General features: G+C 51.3%; 1 protein-coding gene across 10 annotated transcripts in view; it reads right to left on the reverse strand.

Moving 5' to 3' along the window:
* Window positions 1-22,485, reverse strand: part of PLEKHA7 (pleckstrin homology domain containing A7) — a 99,710-nt gene that overhangs the window by 7,700 nt on the left and 69,525 nt on the right. For 8 of the 10 annotated variants that reach the window (XM_072119166.1, XM_072119169.1, XM_072119167.1 and 5 more), the window contains 14 exons: window positions 18,550-18,603; window positions 18,281-18,361; window positions 17,682-17,750; window positions 16,426-16,506; window positions 15,548-15,697; window positions 15,315-15,416; window positions 15,122-15,230; window positions 14,819-15,039; window positions 14,540-14,746; window positions 14,348-14,462; window positions 14,145-14,236; window positions 13,861-14,061; window positions 7,077-7,238; window positions 6,409-6,542 (listed from right to left, as the gene is read on the reverse strand). In XM_072119166.1, coding sequence (XP_071975267.1) covers window positions 6,409-6,542; window positions 7,077-7,238; window positions 13,861-14,061; window positions 14,145-14,236; window positions 14,348-14,462; window positions 14,540-14,746; window positions 14,819-15,039; window positions 15,122-15,230; window positions 15,315-15,416; window positions 15,548-15,697; window positions 16,426-16,506; window positions 17,682-17,750; window positions 18,281-18,361; window positions 18,550-18,603 — 1,778 coding nt within the window. The remainder of the gene's footprint in view (window positions 1-6,408; window positions 6,543-7,076; window positions 7,239-13,860; window positions 14,062-14,144; window positions 14,237-14,347; window positions 14,463-14,539; window positions 14,747-14,818; window positions 15,040-15,121; window positions 15,231-15,314; window positions 15,417-15,547; window positions 15,698-16,425; window positions 16,507-17,681; window positions 17,751-18,280; window positions 18,362-18,549; window positions 18,604-22,485) is intronic. The other 2 variants (XM_072119172.1, XM_072119171.1) reach the window with 1 other exon arrangement.

Consider the following 22,485-nt stretch of genomic DNA (forward strand, 5'->3'; position numbering starts at 1 on the left):
AACTCTACTTATGTACTCCCTCACTGATGGAGGCCGTGGCCTAATCCAGTGTGCCGCTATCAATTTTCTTACTTGATATAGAGACCTCTGAATCCCCACGGTTTGAAGTGCTAATAAGTTGTCTATATCAAGGATTCCAAACAAACAGGAGAGAGGCGTAGCAGGTATAGTGACCGAGAACACCCTGCCCAATATATCCAACACTTCTTTCCAAAAGTTACCTAACTCTCCACATTCCCACATCATATGCAGGATACCCGCTTCCTCACACCCACACCTAGGGCAATTTGAGTCTCCACGGATCCCTATTTGATGTAGCAACTGTGGTGATCTATATGCCCTATGTAGCATGAAGAGATGGGACATTCTATGAGCCTCACTTGGAGATAAGGTGGGCACAATCTCTAGGCAATCTGACCATTGCTCATCTGATATTGGACCTATGTCTCTTTCCCACTTAATACGGCATTTAAGTTGCGTGTCACCCAAAGATTTGTTCAACAGAACCACATTATAAAAAGAGATCAGTCCTTTGGTTGTGTTGGTCATCAATGCTCTATTAAGGGCTCCACAAGGACCTATTATTATTGGACTTGTACGGTTTTGAGTGTCATATGCGTGTCTCAACTGAAGGTATTGGTAAAACCATGCCTGTGGTAATTGATGAGTGTTACTCAATTCCTCAAATGTTTTACATATACCGTTAGAGCATAGATCCTCTATAGTAATGACACCTTTGTTTTCCCACGGTGAAAAACCTTCCAAGCGGAAAATTTCGGGTAGAGCAGGGTTTCTCCATATAGGACTAAAGGGGGTATATTTGGGGACTCCCAAAATAGCTTTCACCTTGGTCCATATCTTTTCCATTAATACCAAAGTAGGTTTCTTACTTAACTGACCACCCCCAAAACTAGCTTCTAGAGCGTGTGCTGGAGTGGGGAACCCAGTCCATGACATAATCAATCTGCCAGCTGAGTAAACTCCCTCCTTCCTTCCCCAGCCCGCAAAATGCTGAATTTGCGAGGCCAAAAAGTATAACCATGGACTAGGAATAGCCAGACCACCATCTGTTTTACTCCTCTGAAGCGTATCTAAACTGATCCTCGCCTGCTGTCCCTTCCAGATCAGTTTGCGAAACAGCCCTTGAATTTTGTGGAAATATGACTGCGCTATCCAGACCGGAGAGTTGTGTAAGATATACAAAAGCTGCGGCATAAGGACCATTTTAACTAAATTACCTCTGCCTATCGGGGAGAGAGGTAGTTTACACCACATCTGGATCTTACTCATAATACGAGAAAGTAGCGGTTCTAGGTTGTCCTTTATATAGTCCTTTGGTTGTTTAGTGACCATCACCCCTAAGTACTTAATCTTAGATTCCACCTGAAGAGAACCCACGGTACTGGGGTCCCCAGGGATAGGATCAAGAGGGAGTAGGACTGATTTGTTCCAGTTAATACTGAACCCTGAGTATGACCCAAAAGTCTTAATTATATCCATTGCTCCTGTGAGTGACTTATCTGTATCCCCGAGGTATATCAGCATGTCATCAGCATAAAGGGAAACACGTTCCTCCCGGTCTCCCCCTGCAAATCCCTGCACTTCTATGGTGCTTCTAAGTATGGCCGCTAAAGGTTCTATTGCGAGCGCAAACAAAAACGGAGAGAGCGGACAGCCCTGTCGCGTCCCTCTCTCCAGTTCAAAGACATCAGAAACCAGCCCGTTAACTTTAATTCTTGCTTTTGGACCATTGTATAGCAGCTGAACCTTTCTAATAAAATTAGGGCCGAAGCCCATTCTACTAAGAACGGCCCATAAAAAATCCCACTCGACGCTATCAAAGGCTTTGGCAGCGTCGAGTGAGAGAACCGCCCTGCCAGTCCTGCCATGTCCCTCTGCCTGAATATTAAGATATAATCTTCTTATATTGACCGCCGTGGACCTATCCGGCATAAATCCCGATTGGTCCGTGTGCACCAGGGAAGTGATTACATTATGAAGACGATTGGCCAGGGCTTTGGCTAATAATTTAATATCAACAGGGAGCAAGGATATCGGACGGTATGAGTCCGGGTTCCTCGGGTCCTTTCCTGGCTTTGGCACCAACACCACTATTGCCTCCCGCATTGATGGTGGGAGGGTACCTTGCTCTGCTGATTCTCCAAACACTTGCAATAACTTAGGCAACAGTAGCTCCTGATGTTTTTTAAAGAACTCCCCTGGTAACCCGTCTAATCCTGGGGCCTTGTCATTAGGAAGGGACGTTAGTGCCTCTTCTAGCTCTTCTAGGGATAGGGGGGCTTCCAAACTCTCAACTTGTTCTCGTGAGAGACGCGGCAGGTCTATAGCTTCCAAATATTCCTTTATATCCTGTGCACTACGACTTAACCTGGTTTTGTAAAAGTCTTCGTATAATGTATGAAAGACCCCCAGTATTTCTTTATCACTAGTCACTATAGAGGTATCCGGAGCCTGTATCTCTCTTACCTGTGTAGTGCCCTTCTGAGCAGAAATTATAGTTGCAAGTAAGTGACCCACCGCTTCTCCCTGAACGAAATATTTTTGTTTAAGAAAGAATCTTTTGTCCTCCGCTACTCTCAATGTATGTTCTTTCAAAAGAGTCTGAGCCTCCTTCCAATTAGTCTCTGTCTCTGGCACTGGGTTCTGCAAATATTCCTGTTCAGTGGAAAGGACCCTCTGCTGTAAATGTACCGTCAGTTCCCGCGATCTAGCCTTATGTCTGTTAATATGTTGTCTATAAATTCCCCTAATGTACATCTTCATAGCATCCCACACCAATCCATCCGTGCTTGACTCCTCATTGTCCTGGAAAAACGCCTCTATTTCCCTACGAAACAAGTCTCCCTTATCCACTAATTGTATCCAGAAGGGATTTATTGGCCAGCTACCTACCTGACGCGGTACTTCTGAGGGGATAACTAAGGTGACCAGAACTGGGGAGTGGTCTGATACGCTTCGGGGCAGATATTCCACTCCCTTAATATATCTATGCATGGGTGGTGATATTATAGCCAAGTCTATCCTAGAGAGAGTATTATGTGAACTGGAATAGCATGAATATTGCCTAGTATTAGGATGTGTGACCCGCCAATAATCATACCAACCAACCTCATCCAATAGTCTAGCCAGCACAGTAGCGCTTTCAGGACCTGCTCGCGGGGCCCCCCCAAATCTATCACAAGCCGCTGATAGGACCATGTTATAATCCCCCACCATAAGGACCGGGACCTGCGGTAAGCCATTAACAAATGTAAGTATCTTTTTAATGACCTCACATGTAAACGGTGGAGGAATATATAATGCTACCAGTATTTGAGGTATTTTGTGAATAGAACAATGTAGGCACACAAATCTCCCATCCGTGTCTATCAAAGAGGAGAAGCATTCAAATGGAATTGAATGGGGCACCAAAATACTAACCCCTCTAGCGTGTGTCGAGTATGTAGAATGATATGAATGTGATAACCATCTTTTTTGCAAGTAATGCGTGTTGTCTTTGGTCAGATGCGTTTCACATAGACATATTATAGCTGGCTTATGCTGCTGAATTGTAGAGAAGACTGCCATTCGTTTAGTAGCATCTCCTAAGCCTCTAGTGTTCCACAAAATCACATTATACTGCTTAGCCATGTGTGCATGATTCATCATATATCTCAAATTCGTCTACCGTAAGTACCCCCAGGAGCTGACTCTTCCCTCCCCCCAAACCAAAAATCCCCCCACATAAACTCACATTAACAACATTCCCCCAAGTATGGGAGATAGGGGCAATACATTTACTTTCCCGTACCTTTAGAAGGCACCAAACCAACAATTGTAACTTATGCATATAAGTCATTTACCGTAATATGCAGATCTAGAATACCCAAACTGAGCTCCTGTCCACAATAAATGTTGACATTAGCATACTAGCAAGCATTTATGCAACAATATGAACTTTAAAGTATGAACTTTACACCCTTTTAGAAAGAAAACGGAAATAAAAGACTTCTTCCCCTATAAGAAGGAGAAAGGTACAATATATAATCAGAAGGTACTGCTCACGGCTCCTCCCGGTCTGCACTTCGAAGCCTTCCTTCATTAGTGTCCAGCCACTTTGCAGCTTCTGTTGCCAGATCGAAGAAATGGGTCGTATCAAATGCCACCACCCTCAATCTTGCTGGGTAAAGCATGGAGTATGGGACCTGTAGGGCTCTCAACCGACGTTTTACCTCCACAAATTTCACCCTTCTTTTTTGGACTTCAGCAGAAAAGTCCGGATAAATAGATATTTTCTGCCCATTGATGGTTAAATCCGGATGGTCCCTTGCTGCTCTCAAGATAGAATCACGATCCTTATAATGCAAGACCCTCAGAATGAAGGATCTTGGTGCTGCTCCTGGCGGCAAGGGTCGAGATGGAACCCTATGGGCTCTTTCTATTGCGAACAGCGGGGACAGGACCTCCTTCCCCATTTTTTCGTTCAACCACGATTCTATGAATGCCACCGGATCTTTGCCTTCAGCTTTCTCAGGAATACCGACAATCCTCAGATTATTCCTGCGTAACCGATTTTCAAGATCGTCCGATTTTGATATAAGCAGGGACACATTGTGTGACAAGCGCTTTAATTCTTTGTGAACTGGGGGCAGTTGGTCTTCAATATCACTGACTCTGTCCTCCACCGCATGGACTCTCTCATTTGCTCTCCGGAGATCTTGCCGGATTAAGTTAACATCCTCTTTCAGGCCTCCAATGTGATTATTCATAGCCAACAGTGCTGAGCCACAGTGTGCAACTGCCAAAAATACATCTTTAATAGTAGGCTCCTCCGGGACTTGCAAAGAGGCTTCTAGATCTGCCGCAGGACCAGGTTGCAGTGGCCCCTTAGGACCCCTTTTTGATCGTTGAGGCAGCGGGGTTTCCACTTCCTCCTCCATGTCTCCATCAGAAAGTGCTGGTTCAGACTCCACTGACGAGGTTGCCTTTGCAGCTTTTGGGGCAGATTTTCCTGTGTCCCCCCGTGCAAAGCGCTCCAGACGTGCGGCTACGTCCTGAAACCTCACAGCTGAGGTGTCCTTAGGATGTTTTGCTGGGGTATTAGGGCCGCAATCCTTCCCCTCCTTTTTACGTGCGCCAGAACGCGACATGGCAGGCAGAAATAGGATTATCGCAATGGAGTGAGGGCAGGACAGGCCAAAGAAATACTAGTAGGGAACTCCTTGTCCTATTTACTGAGAGTTCAGGGGTCTGGGCAAGGCAGTAAAAGTAATGTGAATTATATACAGCAGATACCTGGCAGTAATGACGGAGACTTAGCTCTGCGAGTTGCGGCCTTGTGCTCGATGCAGCCTGCTCTTCCCCAGGAATGGTGCTGAGCCGTCTGTCACTGTATCCAACTTCTTGTTCTCTGCAAAGTGCTCCGAGGGCTTCAGAGACCCAGGCAGCATTCACTGCTCACCCTCTCTCTCCTCCGCGGGTTGGCACTGTCTCTGCGCGCCTCTGGGTCTCCCTGTCAGAAGCACGTGGCAGGAGAATATGGCCGCCTCCGTCTACTATCTGGCAGCGCTCGCACTCTGGCAGCGCTAATACGCAGGACCAGGCAGTATGTGTAGCCGTCCCTCTCTCTTCCCCCGGCGCCTTCTCTCCTCGCTGCCTCTCCTCACCCCTCGGTCTCCGCTGCAGCAAGATGGCGGCCGGAGCACCCGACTGTGCTCTGCACAGGATAAGCCGCTTTCCGCCGCGCGCTGTATTCTCCGGTAAGGTCACCGGCTGGATAGGGCTGACCGGAGCGTTCTCCCGTTCTTTCCTCGGGTAAGTGGGCTGCTAGTCACCAATGTGCAGGATGGTACAACAGGATAATGTGCAGGAGCTCAACTCCGTGTGTCTTACTCCATCGCTGGTCAGGCCACACCCCGTAGGTTTGTTCTTAAGTTGAATTTGTATGTAAGTCGGAACTGTATATTTTATAATTGTAGCCCCAGCCAAAATTTTTTTGGTCTCTGTGACAATTGGATTTTAAAATTTGTTGGATTGTCATAAGAACCAGGATTAACACTAAATCTTCATTACAGACGCCTGTGATAACTGTTATATCTGATTATTGTAGCCTCAGGCTAAAGTACAATAAATTACCAACATCCAGAGGTCCGTCTGTAACTAGGGGTCGTCTGTAAGTCGAGTGTTCTTAAGTAGGGGACCGCCTGTACTGAGCTAGTGATGGATTTGTACAGTGCAGCAATAGACCAAAGAGATTGTGGAGAAGAATCTGTACAGAGAATCATCGCAGATCTTGTCTCCACTTTGCTCCTGCACTTTATTGTCCATCAGCTCACAAGTACCTACCTACCTACCTACCCCTCAGCCTGGAAGAATCATGACCTGATACAAGTAAATGGTGGTGCTGACCTGGATCGGGCCAGGATGTTCTTGATCTTCTGCACCCTGCGGTATCGGGCCTCCAGCTCCTCTCTGCTGAGCGGTTCCTCTGGGTCGTGCTCTATGTATCGCTCGGGAATCTCCACCTTGTCCGGCATGGATAACTGCAAGGGGCAGAGTGTGAGAGACGTCCATCACACAGAGGGTGAAGACACACATGGCGTTTTTGGGCCGTTTTTACTAAGTGCGTTTTCAGATCGTTAAAAACGCATCCGTTTTTTAAAAACGCGTGCGTTTTTTGAAAACGCGCGCGTTTTTGTCCGTTTTACATTGCGCAATTTTGGAAAAATGGACAAAAACGGATGCGTTTTTAACGATCTGAAAACGCACTTAGTAAAAACGGCCCAAAAACGCCATGTGTGTCTTCACCCAGAGGCTCAGATTTATGGTGAGGGACAGGAGTGTGCAGGGGGCGGCAGGTTACTCCATTATCCGGCGCCGCCTGCGCTGATCCACCTGCGTCTTTACTGAACAGCCTGAGACACAATTCTGTGGAGTCGCAGAGGTAAATGTGGCGCAGACTCGGACTAAGCAGTAACAGCCGCTCTAGGGAACTGGTGCAGCCACAATAGATGTGGGCCCCTCATCCATCACACATGTGCAGTACTGCACCACACCCAGCAGAGGGCGCCCCTCACCTCTCTGCTGATATCCAGGTCGTAGTCCTGCGGCTCCAGGTCCAGCTCGGTCACATGTACGGCCTTAGCGTGCACCCAGTCGTGATCCTCCTTTTCCCGCTCCTCCACGTCTCTCGCCGCCTTCTCCAGCAGCTGGAAATCAAACTCCTGCTCTCGTCTCCACTGGTAACAGACACAAGGGCATTAAACATCTCGCTGCAGCGACACGAGCCCCCGAGACCCCCACAAGTCACGCACGTGCCGCTCGGCCCCCCCCCCCCCCCGAGACCCCCACAAGTCACGCACCCGGAGCTCCCCCCCCCCCGAGACCCCCACAAGTCACGCACCTGTCGCTCCCCCCCGAGACCCCCACAAGTCATGCACCCGGAGCTCCCCCCCGAGACCCCCACAAGTCACGCACCCGGAGCTCCCCCCCCCCGAGACCCCCACAAGTCACGCACCTGGCGCTCCCCCCCGAGACCCCCACAAGTCATGCACCCGGAGCTCCCCCCCCCCGAGACCCCCACAAGTCACGCACGTGCCGCTCCCCCCCCCCCCCCGAGACCCCCACAAGTCACGCACCTGGCGCTTGCCCCCGAGACCCCCACAAGTCATGCACCTGGCGCTCGCCCCCGAGACCCCAACAAGTCACGCACCCGGAGCTCCCCCCCCCCCCCCGAGACCCCCACAAGTCACGCACCTGGCGCTCCACCCCCGAGACCCCCGAGACCCCCACAAGTCACGCACCTGGCGCTCGCCCCCGAGACCCCCACAAGTCACGCACCTCATGGTCTCTCATCACCGGCAGAAGCCCCTCCCACACTGCACTCAATGCTGGCACAAACCACTCCCACACTGCACTCAATGCTGGCACAAACCACTCCCACACTGCACTTAAAGGGCACCTGTGCAGCTGTACAGGTACGGAGGTGCTTATTACTTCCAAAACATCTCCACTTGTGACCACGGGTGACGCAGCTCCGCTCCATGTATTCCTGTACAGCTGAGCAGCAACAGAGATCCCTACAGAACATATGGTGGGAGCGATTAGGCACGGCTATCACCCGGTATCTGTACTCGCTGCAGTCACACATCATACAGGCTGGTGAGGGGCAGGCACGGCTGTCACCCGGTATCTGTCCCTGCTGCAGTCACACATCATACAGGCTGGTGGGGGGCAGGCACGGCTGTCACCCGGTATCTGTCCCCGCTGCAGTCACACATCATACAGGCTGGTGAGGGGCAGGCACGGCTGTCACCCGGTATCTGTCCCCGCTGCAGTCACACATCATACAGGCTGGTGGGGGGCAGGCACGGCTGTCACCCGGTATCTGTCCCTGCTGCAGTCACACATCATACAGGCTGGTGGGGGGCAGGCACGGCTGTCACCCGGTATCTGTCCCTGCTGCAGTCACACATCATACAGGCTGGTGAGGGGCAGGCACGGCTGTCACCCGGTATCTGTCCCTGCTGCAGTCACACATCATACAGGCTGGTGGGGGCAGGCACGGCTATCACCCGGTATCTGTACTCGCTGCAGTCACACATCATACAGGCTGGTGAGGGGCAGGCACGGCTGTCACCCGGTATCTGTCCCTGCTGCAGTCACACATCATACAGGCTGGTGAGGGGCAGGCACGGCTGTCACCCGGTATCTGTCCCTGCTGCAGTCACACATCATACAGGCTGGTGAGGGGCAGGCACGGCTGTCACCCGGTATCTGTCCCCGCTGCAGTCACACATCATACAGGCTGGTGGGGGGCAGGCACGGCTGTCACCCGGTATCTGTCCTCGCTGCAGTCACACATCATACAGGCTGGTGAGGGGCAGGCACGGCTGTCACCCGGTATCTGTCCCCGCTGCAGTCACACATCATACAGGCTGGTGAGGGGCAGGCACGGCTATCACCCGGTATCTGTCCTCGCTGCAGTCACACATCATACAGGCTGGTGGGGGGCAGGCACGGCTGTCACCCGGTATCTGTCCCCGCTGCAGTCACACATCATACAGGCTGGTGAGGGGCAGGCAGGGCTGTCACCCGGTATCTGTCCCCGCTGCAGTCACACATCATACAGCCTGGTGAGGGGCAGGCACGGCTGTCACCCGGTATCTGTCCTCGCTGCAGTCACACATCATACAGGCTGGTGAGGGGCAGGCACGGCTGTCACCCGGTATCTGTCCCCGCTGCAGTCACACATCATACAGGCTGGTGAGGGGCAGGCACGGCTGTCACCCGGTATCTGTCCCCGCTGCAGTCACACATCATACAGGCTGGTGAGGGGCAGGCACGGCTGTCACCCGGTATCTGTCCTCGCTGCAGTCACACATCATACAGGCTGGTGGGGGGCAGGCACGGCTGTCACCCGGTATCTGTCCCCGCTGCAGTCACACATCATACAGCCTGGTGAGGGGCAGGCACGGCTGTCACCCGGTATCTGTCCCCGCTGCAGTCACACATCATACAGGCTGGTGGGGGCAGGCACGGCTGTCACCCGGTATCTGTCCTCGCTGCAGTCACACATCATACAGGCTGGTGGGGGGCAGGCACGGCTGTCACCCGGTATCTGTCCCCGCTGCAGTCACACATCATACAGGCTGGTGGGGGCAGGCACGGCTGTCACCCGGTATCTGTCCCCGCTGCAGTCACACATCATACAGGCTGGTGAGGGGCAGGCACGGCTGTCACCCGGTATCTGTCCCCGCTGCAGTCACACATCATACAGGCTGGTGAGGGGCAGGCAGGGCTGTCACCCGGTATCTGTCCCCGCTGCAGTCACACATCATACAGGCTGGTGAGGGGCAGGCACGGCTGTCACCCGGTATCTGTCCCCGCTGCAGTCACACATCATACAGGCTGGTGGGGGCAGGCACGGCTGTCACCCGGTATCTGTCCTCGCTGCAGTCACACATCATACAGGCTGGTGGGGGGCAGGCACGGCTGTCACCCGGTATCTGTCCCCGCTGCAGTCACACATCATACAGGCTGGTGGGGGGCAGGCACGGCTGTTGTGATTGTTCCCTTCTAGCCTCCATCATTGATCATCGGCGCCCCCCGGCTGTGGTCACCTCGGCCGCCGCCATACTCCTTCTACCAGGCCACACATGAGACTGTAACACGTCCATGAAGTCTCCAGTTTATTGTGTTTGTGGTACAATGATACATTAGAAAGCACCGAGCTCAGAACATCGTCCTCAGAGGATCCGAGAAAGTCCAAGACAAGTAGCAAATCACAGGAGAATAAAAAAACATTACAGTATCTGAAGAGCTGCCCCCGATACAGAGAGGAGGATGGGAGTTATTGCTTCAGGGTGAGGATGATATGAAGGAAGATGAACTGCAGAGAGCAAAACATGTGCAGCGCAGGAGGAGGGACAACCTGACTCCAACCTGACTCCAGATAAGGTCTCATTCAGATGGCCGTTGTGTGGACGTATACGACCGCGAGTTATCAGCCCGATATACGTTCCCAAAGACGCCTATAGCATTGTGAGCACAACGTCACCACAAGAAAGAGAGAGCCTGCTCTATCCTCAGCCGCAACAACGGCCATGCTGCTCCTATGAAGAGGAGAGGGAAACATATCAACTACAGGAGTCATACAGCATATCCATCACTAGAGAGCAGTGGTGCCATCACTGAGAATACAGCCTATCCATCACTAGAGAGCAGCGGCGCCATCACTGAGAATACAGCCTATCCATCACTAGAGAGCAGCGGTGCCATCACTGAGAATACAGCCTATCCATCACTAGAGAGCAGCGGTGCCATCACTGAGAATACAGCCTATCCATCACTAGAGAGCAGCGGCGCCATCACTGAGAATACAGCCTATCCATCACTAGAGAGCAGCGGTGCCATCACTGAGAATACAGCCTATCCATCACTAGAGAGCAGCGGCGCCATCACTGAGAATACAGCCTATCACTAGAGAGCAGCGGTGCCATCACTGAGAATACAGCCTATCCATCACTAGAGAGCAGCGGTGCCATCACTGAGAATACAGCCTATCCATCACTAGAGAGCAGCGGTGCCATCACTGAGAATACAGCCTATCCATCACTAGAGAGCAGCGGTGCCATCACTGAGAATACAGCCTATCCATCACTAGAGAGCAGCGGTGTCATCACTGAGAATACAGCCTATCCATCACTAGAGAGCAGCGGTGCCATCACTGAGAATACAGCCTATCCATCACTAGAGAGCAGCGGTGCCATCACTGAGAATACAGCCTATCCATCACTAGAGAGCAGCGGTGCCATCACTGAGAATACAGCCTATCCATCACTAGAGAACAGCGGTGCCATCACTGAGAATACAGCCTATCCATCACTAGAGAGCAGCGGTGTCATCACTGAGAATACAGCCTATCCATCACTAGAGAGCAGCGGTGCCATCACTGAGAATACAGCCTATCCATCACTAGAGAGCAGCGGCGCCATCACTGAGAATACAGCCTATCCCTCACTAGAGAGCAGCGGTGCCATCACTGAGAATACAGCCTATCCATCACTAGAGAGCAGCGGTGCCATCACTGAGAATACAGCCTATCCACCACTAGAGAGCAGCGGCGCCATCACTGAGAGTACATCCTATCTATCACTAGAGAGCAGCGGCGCCATCACTGAGAATACAGCCTATCCATCACTAGAGAGCAGCGGTGCCATCACTGAGAATACAGCCTATCCATCACTAGAGAGCAGCGGTGCCATCACTGAGAATACAGCCTATCCATCACTAGAGAGCAGCGGTGTCATCACTGAGAATACAGCCTATCCATCACTAGAGAGCAGCGGTGTCATCACTGAGAATACAGCCTATCCATCACTAGAGAGCAGCGGTGCCATCACTGAGAATACAGCCTATCCATCACTAGAGAGCAGCGGCGACATCACTGAGAATACAGCCTATCCATCACTAGAGAGCAGCGGCGTCATCACTGAGAATACAGCCTATCCATCACTAGAGAGCAGCGGCGCCATCACTGAGAATACAGCCTATCCATCACTAGAGAGCAGCGGTGCCATCACTGAGAATACAGCCTATCCATCACTAGAGAGCAGCGGTGTCATCACTGAGAATACAGCCTATCCCTCACTAGAGAGCAGCGGTGCCATCACTGAGAATACAGCCTATCCATCACTAGAGAGCAGCGGTGCCATCACTGAGAATACAGCCTATCCATCACTAGAGAGCAGCGGCGCCATCACTGAGAATACAGCCTATCCATCACTAGAGATCAGCGGCGCCATCACTGAGAATACAGCCTATCCATCACTAGAGAGCAGCGGTGTCATCACTGAGAATACAGCCTATCCATCACTAGAGAGCAGCGGCGCCATCACTGAGAATACAGCCTATCCATCACTAGAGAGCAGCGGCGCCATCACTGAGAATACAGCCTATCCATCACTAGAGAGCAGCGGCGCCATCACTGAGAATACAGCCTATCCATCACTAGAGAGCAGCGGCGCCATCACTATGAATACAGCCTATCCATCACTAGAGAGCAGCGGTGCCATCACTGAGAATACAGCCTATCCATCACTAGAGAGCAGCGGTGCCATCACTATGAATACAGCCTATCCATCACTAGAGAGCAGCGGTGTCATCACTGAGAATACAGCCTATCCATCAATAGAGAGCAGCGGTGCCATCACTGAGAATACAGCCTATCCGTCACTAGAGAGCAGCGGTACATCACTGAGAATACAGCCTATCCATCACTAGAGAGCAGCGGTGCCATCACTGAGAATACAGCCTATCCATCACTAGAGAGCAGCGGTGCCATCACTGAGAATACAGCCTATCCATCACTAGAGAGCAGCGGTGTCATCACTGAGAATACAGCCTATCCATCACTAGAGAGCAGCGGCGCCATCACTGAGAATACAGCCTATCCATCACTAGAGAGCAGCGGTACCAACACTGAGAATACAGCCTATCCATCACTAGAGAGCAGCGGCGCCATCACTGAGAATACAGCCTATCCATCACTAGAGAGCAGCGGCGCCATCACTATGAATACAGCCTATCCCTCACTAGAGAGCAGCGGTGTCGTCACTGAGAGTACAGCCTATCCATCACTAGAGAGCAGCGGTGCCATCACTGAGAATACAGCCTATCCATCACTAGAGAGCAGCGGTGCCATCACTATGAATACAGCCTATCCATCACTAGAGAGCAGCGGTGCCATCACTAGAGAGCAGCGGTGCCATCACTAGAGAGCAGCGGCGCCATCACTAGACAGTGTAATGTTGCAGCAGTGAATGTACATGAGAAGCAGCTGATGTGCGGCCATGTCATTAGTGCACAGCTGGGGAGTAGCGCCACAGCCTGGTAGAGATGAGTATGGCGGGTAGCGGGTGCTGCACACAAATACATTCAGTTAAGGTAATAGAGAGGCGTTGGATGATGAATGACACTGGAGCAGGGTGTGGGATGAGTTAGAGGGAGCGATGGTCAGCGGGTCCCGCACAGGCGCCTGGGACCCCTATGTGACTGCAGCTGCCCCTCTCCCCCGGGGGCGACCTGTTTACTCCGGTTGTGCTGAAGCGAGAGCCGCTATCAGATATAAGATAAGTCTAGAACGTGCAGAGTGGCCTCAGGATCTTGTGCTTGTTAATCTAGAAGCTGAGATGAGGCGACAGTGGAAATATTTCACATCTCTTAGAAAATAGAAAATCTCTGGAAATGTAGAAAGTGTGTGAGCCTCCATGAATCCCTGCAGCTAATAGCGATGAGACCTAAGCTCATGCGGGTAAAGTGCCGTCTATCTCTACAGACTACATTGCATTGCTAACATACTGAGCTGAGGTCTGCAGACAGGGGCCTGGAGGCGGCTCTGCCTGGGGCCCCTTGCTTGTCTCCTTGGCTGAGCGTTCTCTTGCGTTCGCGGACCAAGGCTTTCTGATGCCGCTTCATGCGTTGCAGCTGCTCTTCGGCGCTCATTTTACCTCTTTGGTTGTCGCCGGTGTAGAGGCGCTCAAAGGCACTTTTTGGTCTGTCCTGTACACAAGTAGAAAACAGCTGAAGAGGGTAGAAGGGCAGAGCGGGGTGTCAGGGGAGGCCCACATGGGCACCGCCGTTACCTTAGCAGCATCCGCAGCGGGGCCCCTTCTTAATGTGACATAAGATGCGACAGACGATGACTGAGGCAGCCGGGAGGTCGATCCTGATAAACCTGCAGGAAACAAATGAGCAGTGGAAGTATCTTATATACACAGCGTGCCGGACATCTACTGCTGGGGGCTCCAGTCCCTGTACCCAGGAGCTCACCGGGGACCCCCCTTACCTCTGGTGGGCAATGTTTGGCAGCCAGAATCCGAGCCCAGGAAGGCAGAGGTCGAGGGGTTAATATCCCCCAGATTAGCGAGTTCTGGATCGCTGACGTATGTTCGCAGCTCCACCTGTCAGGGAATAGACTGATATATTATAAGACGCCCCCGTGTGGCCGTTATATGTAGCTGCCGGTATTAGATCTTACCCTGTAGTCTCCATTCACACCCTGGCCCAGCTCTCGGTCTCGCTTCCTCTCATCTGACTGTCTCTTCAGGCCACGCACTGATGTGTGTCGGATGACGGAGGATTCTCTGGGTGGTGGAGGCAGCGCAGGAGGAGGTGGGATATTCGGGGCAGGATCTTCAGGACTGTACATGTCGGGCAGCGGTGGACGTGGGGGAGCGCTCTCCTCCTAGTGACAGGATGGAGTAATGTGATAGATATCCTGCACTTACCCCTCTGCGCCTCGTACTTCACTACTCACAGTCTTGGGTGGGGTTGCTGCGCTGGTCGGTGACTGCAGCAGCTGCGGCTGTGAGTGGGATCTGCCCTGGATGTACGGCTGCGGGTACAGTCCAACCTCCAGGGTTGGCTTGACAAGAGCTGGTGGACTCTGGGGCGACGCTGATTTACTGCGAACGGATGTGAACGCTGTCGTTACGGAAGGCACAAATGTGGAAGTGACCAAAGGCACAGTTTTCCTTTCTGAAAGAAACACGATTGGTTAATCTTCCTGTGACAGTCCCATCGCCCCCCCCATCATATCTCTCCCCCATTGGAGGGTCACCTGGGTTCTTCAAGGATTCCACCAGCATCTTGAAGTTGAGTTTGTTGGAGCTGAGCCCAGCTGTTACGTCTTCGATTCTCCACAGATCCTTCTGCAGCTGGGTTCTGTTCTGTACCAGGAAATGACAAGTAATGGGTCAGATGGATCAGCGGTGGTCACACATCATCAGACGCCTCCCGGGAGAAGCCCGTACCTGAGAAGACGGTGAGCGAGTCATCTGCTCCTGCAGCACTTGTCGCAGCTGACTGACGTCACTCTCCAGCCTCAAATACTCGTTCCAGGAGTTCTCCATATCCTGCAACACACAAAACAACATACAAGGTTATAACGCCCAGCCCTAGATGTCTATCCCTGAGGGGTTGTCACAGCTCCGCCCCTATTGCTGGTCTATATCAGTAGGGGGAGCTCTGGTTATAGTAAACGCACTGTGGAGACTTTGGACATCTCGGCTCGGATCTGCACTAAATCTTCCTGTAGGAGCCGCTGCTGGTAGGAGATCTTCTCCGTGTGCTGAGGTTGATCTTTGTACTGATCCATCTGTCGGTGTAAAACCTCCAGGACCGTTTCAAGTTTGTCCTGTGGAAAAAGAATGAGATACGTGAGCGGCCGCACCATCACCTCCTCCGTCTCATTTCCACTTACAGATCAGGACCAGAACATCCTGATCAAGGAGCGACATGGAACAAATCCAGAGAACTATGTAGAACTTATTACAGGCCGTCCCCCGGGTTATGTACAGGATAGGGTCCATAGGTTTGTTCTTAAGTTGAATTTGTATGTAAGTCGAAACTGTAGATTTTATAATTGTAGATCCAGACAATTTTTTTTTTCCCCAGTGATAATTGGAGTTTCAAAATTTTTTGCTGTAATGGGATCAAGGATTATCCATAAAGCTTCATTACAGACAATTTTTAGCTGATTATTGCAATCCGGGACTATAGTAAAGCATCCAGAGAGTTTCACCAAAGGTCACAGTGGGCAGAGGCGTCCGTCTGTAACTAGGGGTCGTCTGTAAGTTGGGTCCCTTAAGTAGGGGACCGCCTGTATACGGTTAAAACAGAGGCTCTGCCCAGGTCACAGGTCAAGACAGAGGCCCCGCCCAGGTCACAGGTCAAGACAGAGGCCCCGCCCAGGTCACAGGTCAAGACAGAGGCCCCGCCCAGGTCACAGGTCAAGACAGAGGCCAGTTTGGAAACCAGTCGTATATTTTTTTAAAATGACAAGTTTCACCAACTAATGAAGAAAAAAAATCAATGATGAACTGATGATGTGTCTGTCTATAGTCTCCCGGAGCAGTCTCTGACCTTATTGTCCTTCAGAGCCCGGATCTTGTCCTCCAAATCCTGCAGAATTCGATCCTGTTCACACAAAACACTGAGCTTCACCTTTACAAGAGAAGAGGAATTAGATAAAAACTGAAATAAGGAATAAAAGGAAATTTACAAGTCACGAGACAGACAGGGGAGACAGCCACGAGACAGACAGGGGAGACAGACAGGAGACAGACAGGGGAGACAGCCACGAGACAGACAGGGGAGACAGCCACGAGACAGACAGGGGAGACAGCCACGAGACAGACAGGGGAGACAGCCACGAGACAGACAGGGGAGACAGCCACGAGACAGACAGGGGAGACAGCCACGAGACAGACAGGGGAGACAGCCACGAGACAGACAGGGGAGACAGCCACGAGACAGACAGGGGAGACAGCCACGAGACAGACAGGGGAGACAGCCACGAGACAGACAGGGGAGACAGCCACGAGACAGACAGCCACGAGACAGACAGCCAGGAGACAGACAGCCAGGAGACAGACAGGGGAGACAGCCACGAGACAGACAGGGGAGACAGCCACGAGACAGACAGGGGAGACAGCCACGAGACAGACAGGGGAGACAGCCACGAGACAGACAGGGGAGACAGACACGAGACATGAGGTGGTATAGATGATACAGGGGGTCCTATGTGCACACATGCTGAGCCCTCTATGCATTGGGCAGTATAGCGCCTGTGCTGGGAGGTTACACTCAGATGACACAGACCCTGGACTGACTACAATCAATAAGGGAAAATATGCAAATCAGTTTTCCAGGATGGGATAAGGAACACCACGCCTCTTCTAGCTACCGTGTAAGGTTTTCCTTATCCCATCCTGGAAAACTTTTTTGCATATTTTCGCATAATCCCCTAGTGGAGCATCAATGGCTATAAGTCTCCCCCTCTCTGCAAGATGCCTTCATTGGCAAAGTCTCAAAGTTTTTAAGCAGAGCATTTTTTGAAAACGCATCCGTTTTTGTCCGGTTTTACCAATTGTCTTAATTAAAACGGGTCAAAAACGGATTAGTTTTCAAAAGACGCATGTGTTTTTTAAAGAACTGCTTAAAAACGCCCCAAAAACGGGTTCAAAATGCCACGTGTGCCGCCGACCTTAGGAGAACGCTCCATAAGACAAAGCCGAGCCCTGAACCTCTCACCACCGGAAGCTTCCACATCTCTCCAGTACGGGGGCAGTGAAGCTGTAACAAGCGGCTCACCGCCTTTGGCTGCAGGAGACACTTACATCAACGTCACTTTCAGCGATTCTGACGGGCTTTGTGGAACGATCCTTGAAGGATTCTCGTCCGGTCACCTGACAATCACAAACACAAGGTGTAAGGAGACACAGAAGATAGATGAGGACCCGATACAAAGCAGCTACTGGCGCATGCAGCAAACGGCGTGTAATGAAGTCAGTCCAGCGCTCACTCCTCATGTGACCTGATAGGAGATGGCTCCTCCTCCAACACCAGGGGGAGGGGCATTAACAATAGTATTTGGAGTTGGCCCTTGTGTAGATAATAGAATATAATGGTGACGCCCGCCATCCTGGTCACTACACTGCGGCTGGGGGCAGACTGCATGTGGTTAGGCCACAATTCTGGCCCTTTAAGGATGTGTTCAGGCGTAGGGTTTCCCATGGTGGTGGGTAACAAGGAATAACACCAGGAAATGCACAAGACTGTATGGGCTACTACTGGACACAGAGCTGACACTCTACACACAACCAGAGGGCGCACTACAGGCATCAGCAGGCAAAATAAATCACAACGACAAATAAGACCCGTGGAGAAGCTGCAACGTAACAAAGCCATGACATGTGACAGCGAGGAGGACGCTTACATTGATGCTCGTCCGATACCCCGGGGTGGAGTTCCTTAAAACACTGTGAACCAAGTTGATCAGAGGTTCATTATACTTTATCTGCGCCAAATCAGAAGAGACCTGGTGTGAAACCCACAGACACTTCAGGAGCCAGGAGCCTGCAGAAGGTCGCAACGCAGGGCCCAACATCCGGAACCACAAAACCCAGAATCCCAGGCTCCAGGATGGACGGAGCGTCTTCTCCTCCATTACCACCCCCCCACACGGACAGCCAGGACCAGCCTCACCTTAAGGTCCAGGTACTCCAGCTCCTTCTTCAGCTGAATGTAAGTGTCATCGGCCTCCAGAGAGAAGAGACAAGAAGTCACAACAGAGAATGTCACCTGTATACCAACTACTGCTATGTGCAATACTCTGCAGGCCTGTATACCAACTACTGCTAGGTGTAATACTCTGCAGGCCTGTATACCAACTACTGCTATGTGCAATAGTCTGCAGGCCTGTATACCAACTACTGCTATGTGCAATACTCTGCAGGCCTGTATACCAACTACTGCTAGGTGTAATACTCTGCAGGCCTGTATACCAACTACTGCTATGTGCAATAGTCTGCAGGCCTGTATACCAACTACTGCTATGTGCAATACTCTGCAGGCCTGTATACCAACTACTGCTATGTGCAATACTCTGCAGGCCTGTATACCATCTACTGCTATGTGCAATACTCTGCAGGCCTGTATACCAACTACTGCTATGTGCAATACTCTGCAGGCCTGTATACCAACTACTGCTATGTGCAATACTCTGCAGGCCTGTATACCAACTACTGCTATGTGCAATACTCTGCAGACCTGTATACCAACTACTGCTATGTGCAATAGTCTGCAGACCTGTATACCAACTACTGCTATGTGTAATACTCTGCAGACCTGTATACCAACTACTGCTATGTGCAATACTCTGCAGACCTGTATACCAACTACTGCTATGTGTAATACTCTGCAGACCTGTATACCAACTACTGCTATGTGCAATACTCTGCAGGCCTGTATACCAACTACTGCTATGTGCAATACTCTGCAGGCCTGTATACCAACTACTGCTATGTGCAATAGTCTGCAGGCCTGTATACCAACTACTGCTATGTGCAATACTCTGCAGGCCTGTATACCAACTACTGCTATGTGCAATACTCTGCAGGCCTGTATACCAACTACTGCTATGTGCAATACTCTGCAGGCCTGTATACCAACTACTGCTATGTGCAATACTCTGCAGACCTGTATACCAACTACTGCTATGTGCAATAGTCTGCAGACCTGTATACCAACTACTGCTATGTGTAATACTCTGCAGACCTGTATACCAACTACTGCTATGTGCAATACTCTGCAGACCTGTATACCAACTACTGCTATGTGTAATACTCTGCAGACCTGTATACCAACTACTGCTATGTGCAATACTCTGCAGGCCTGTATACCAACTACTGCTATGTGCAATACTCTGCAGGCCTGTATACCAACTACTGCTATGTGCAATAGTCTGCAGGCCTGTATACCAACTACTGCTATGTGCAATACTCTGCAGGCCTGTATACCAACTACTGCTATGTGCAATACTCTGCAGGCCTGTATACCAACTACTGCTATGTGCAATACTCTGCAGGCCTGTATACCAACTACTGCTAGGTGTAATACTCTGCAGGCCTGTATACCAACTACTGCTATGTGCAATAGTCTGCAGGCCTGTATACCAACTACTGCTATGTGCAATAGTCTGCAGGCCTGTATACCAACTACTGCTATGTGCAATACTCTGCAGGCCTGTATACCAACTACTGCTATGTGCAATACTCTGCAGGCCTGTATACCAACTACTGCTATGTGCAATACTCTGCAGGCCTGTATACCAACTACTGCTATGTGCAATACTCTGCAGGCCTGTATACCAACTACTGCTATGTGCAATACTCTGCAGGCCTGTATACCAACTACTGCTAGGTGTAATACTCTGCAGGCCTGTATACCAACTACTGCTATGTGCAATACTCTGCAGGCCTGTATACCAACTACTGCTAGGTGTAATCATCTGCAGACCAGTATCTGTATGTATGGTGTAATACTCTGCAGACCTGTATCTGTATGTAAGGTGTAATACTCTGCAGACCTGTATCTGTATGTGCGGTGTAATACTCTGCAGACCTGTATCTGTATGTGCGGTGTAATACTCTGCAGACCTGTATCTGTATGTGCGGTGTAATACTCTGCAGACCTGTATCTGTATGTGCGCTGTAATACTCTGCAGACCTGTATCTGTATATATGGTGTAATACTCTGCAGACCTGTATCTGTATGTGCGGTGTAATACTCTGCAGGCCTGTATCTGTATGTGCGGTGTAATACTCTGCAGGCCTGTATCTGTATGTGCGGTGTAATACTCTGCAGGCCTGTATCTGTATGTGCGGTGTAATACTCTGCAGACCTGTATCTGTTTGTGCGGTGTAATACTTTGCAGACCTGTATCTGTATGTGCGGTGTAATACTCTGCAGACCTGTATCTGTATGTGCGGTGTAATACTCTGCAGGCCTGTATCTGTATGTGCGGTGTAATACTCTGCAGACCTGTATCTGTTTGTGCGGTGTAATACTTTGCAGACCTGTATCTGTATGTGCGGTGTAATACTCTGCAGACCTGTATCTGTATGTGCGGTGTAATACTCTGCAGGCCTGTATCTGTATGTGCGGTGTAATACTCTGCAGACCTGTATCTGTATGTGCGGTGTAATACTCTGCAGACCTCTATCTGTATGTGCGGTGTAATACTCTGCAGACCTGTATCTGTATGTGCGGTGTAATACTCTGCAGGCCTGTATCTGTATGTGCGGTGTAATACTCTGCAGACCTCTACATATAATCACAGTGCACACACATGATATTACACAGCGATGGGCCCATGCATGGTTGCTCTTTATGCTGGGGATGCGACAGGCTGCGGTGATGATGGATATGATGCGTCGGAGCTGCAGCGCCTCCGTTTCCCTGCATTACACATTTTACTAATTGAATTTTTCTGCCAGGAAGGGAATGTAGAGATGTGAGGCCTCGCTGGTTCATGTGAGGACACGACCAGTGACCGCATGTCTCTTATCAGAGCCGCTCAGTGATGGGGGCAAAGGTGAGAGAAGACCCTGACCCCTCACATCCAGAGAGACGCTGAGACAAGACACTGCATCCTCTGGAGGCGCTGCTATAGATGATGGAGGCGACATGCTGGGGGTAGCAGGACACTACATCCTCTGGAGGCGCCATGCTGGGGGTAGCAGGACACTACATCCTCTGGAGGCACCATGCTGGGGGTAGCAGGACACTACATCCTCTGGAGGCGCCATGCTGGGGGCAGCAGGACACTACATCCTCTGGAGGCGCCATGCTGGGGATATAGCAGGACACTACATCCTCTGGAGGCGCCATGCTGGGGGCAGCAGTACACTACATCCTCTGGAGGCGCCATGCTGGGGATATAGCAGGACACTACATCCTCTGGAGGCGCCATGCTGGGGGTAGCAGGACACTACATCCTCTGGAGGCACCATGCTGGGGATATAGCAGGACACTACATCCTCTGGAGGCGCCATGCTGGGGATATAGCAGGACACTACATCCTCTGGAGGCACCATGCTGGGGGCAGCAGTACACTACATCCTCTGGAGGCACCATGCTGGGGGCAGCAGTACACTACATCCTCTGGAGGCGCCATGCTGGGGGTAGCAGGATACTACATCCTCTGGAGGCGCCATGCTGGGGGTAGCAGGACACTACATCCTCTGGAGGCGCCATGCTGGGGGCAGCAGGACACTACATCCTCTGGAGGCGCCATGCTGGGGGCAGCAGGACACTACATCCTCTGGAGGCGCCATGCTGGGGATATACCAGGACACTACATCCTCTGGAGGCGCCATGCTGGGGGTAGCAGGACACTACATCCTCTGGAGGCGCCATGCTGGGGGTAGCAGGACACTATATCCTCTGGAGGCACCATGCTGGGGGCAGCAGGACACTACATCCTCTGGAGGCGCCATGCTGGGGGTAGCAGGACACTATATCCTCTGGAGGCACCATGCTGGGGGCAGCAGTACACTACATCCTCTGGAGGCGCCATGCTGGGGATATAGCAGGACACTACATCCTCTGGAGGCGCCATGCTGGGGATATAGCAGGACA

Source organism: Engystomops pustulosus, chromosome 7, assembly GCF_040894005.1.
Source record: "Engystomops pustulosus chromosome 7, aEngPut4.maternal, whole genome shotgun sequence".
NCBI lineage: Eukaryota > Metazoa > Chordata > Amphibia > Anura > Leptodactylidae > Engystomops > Engystomops pustulosus.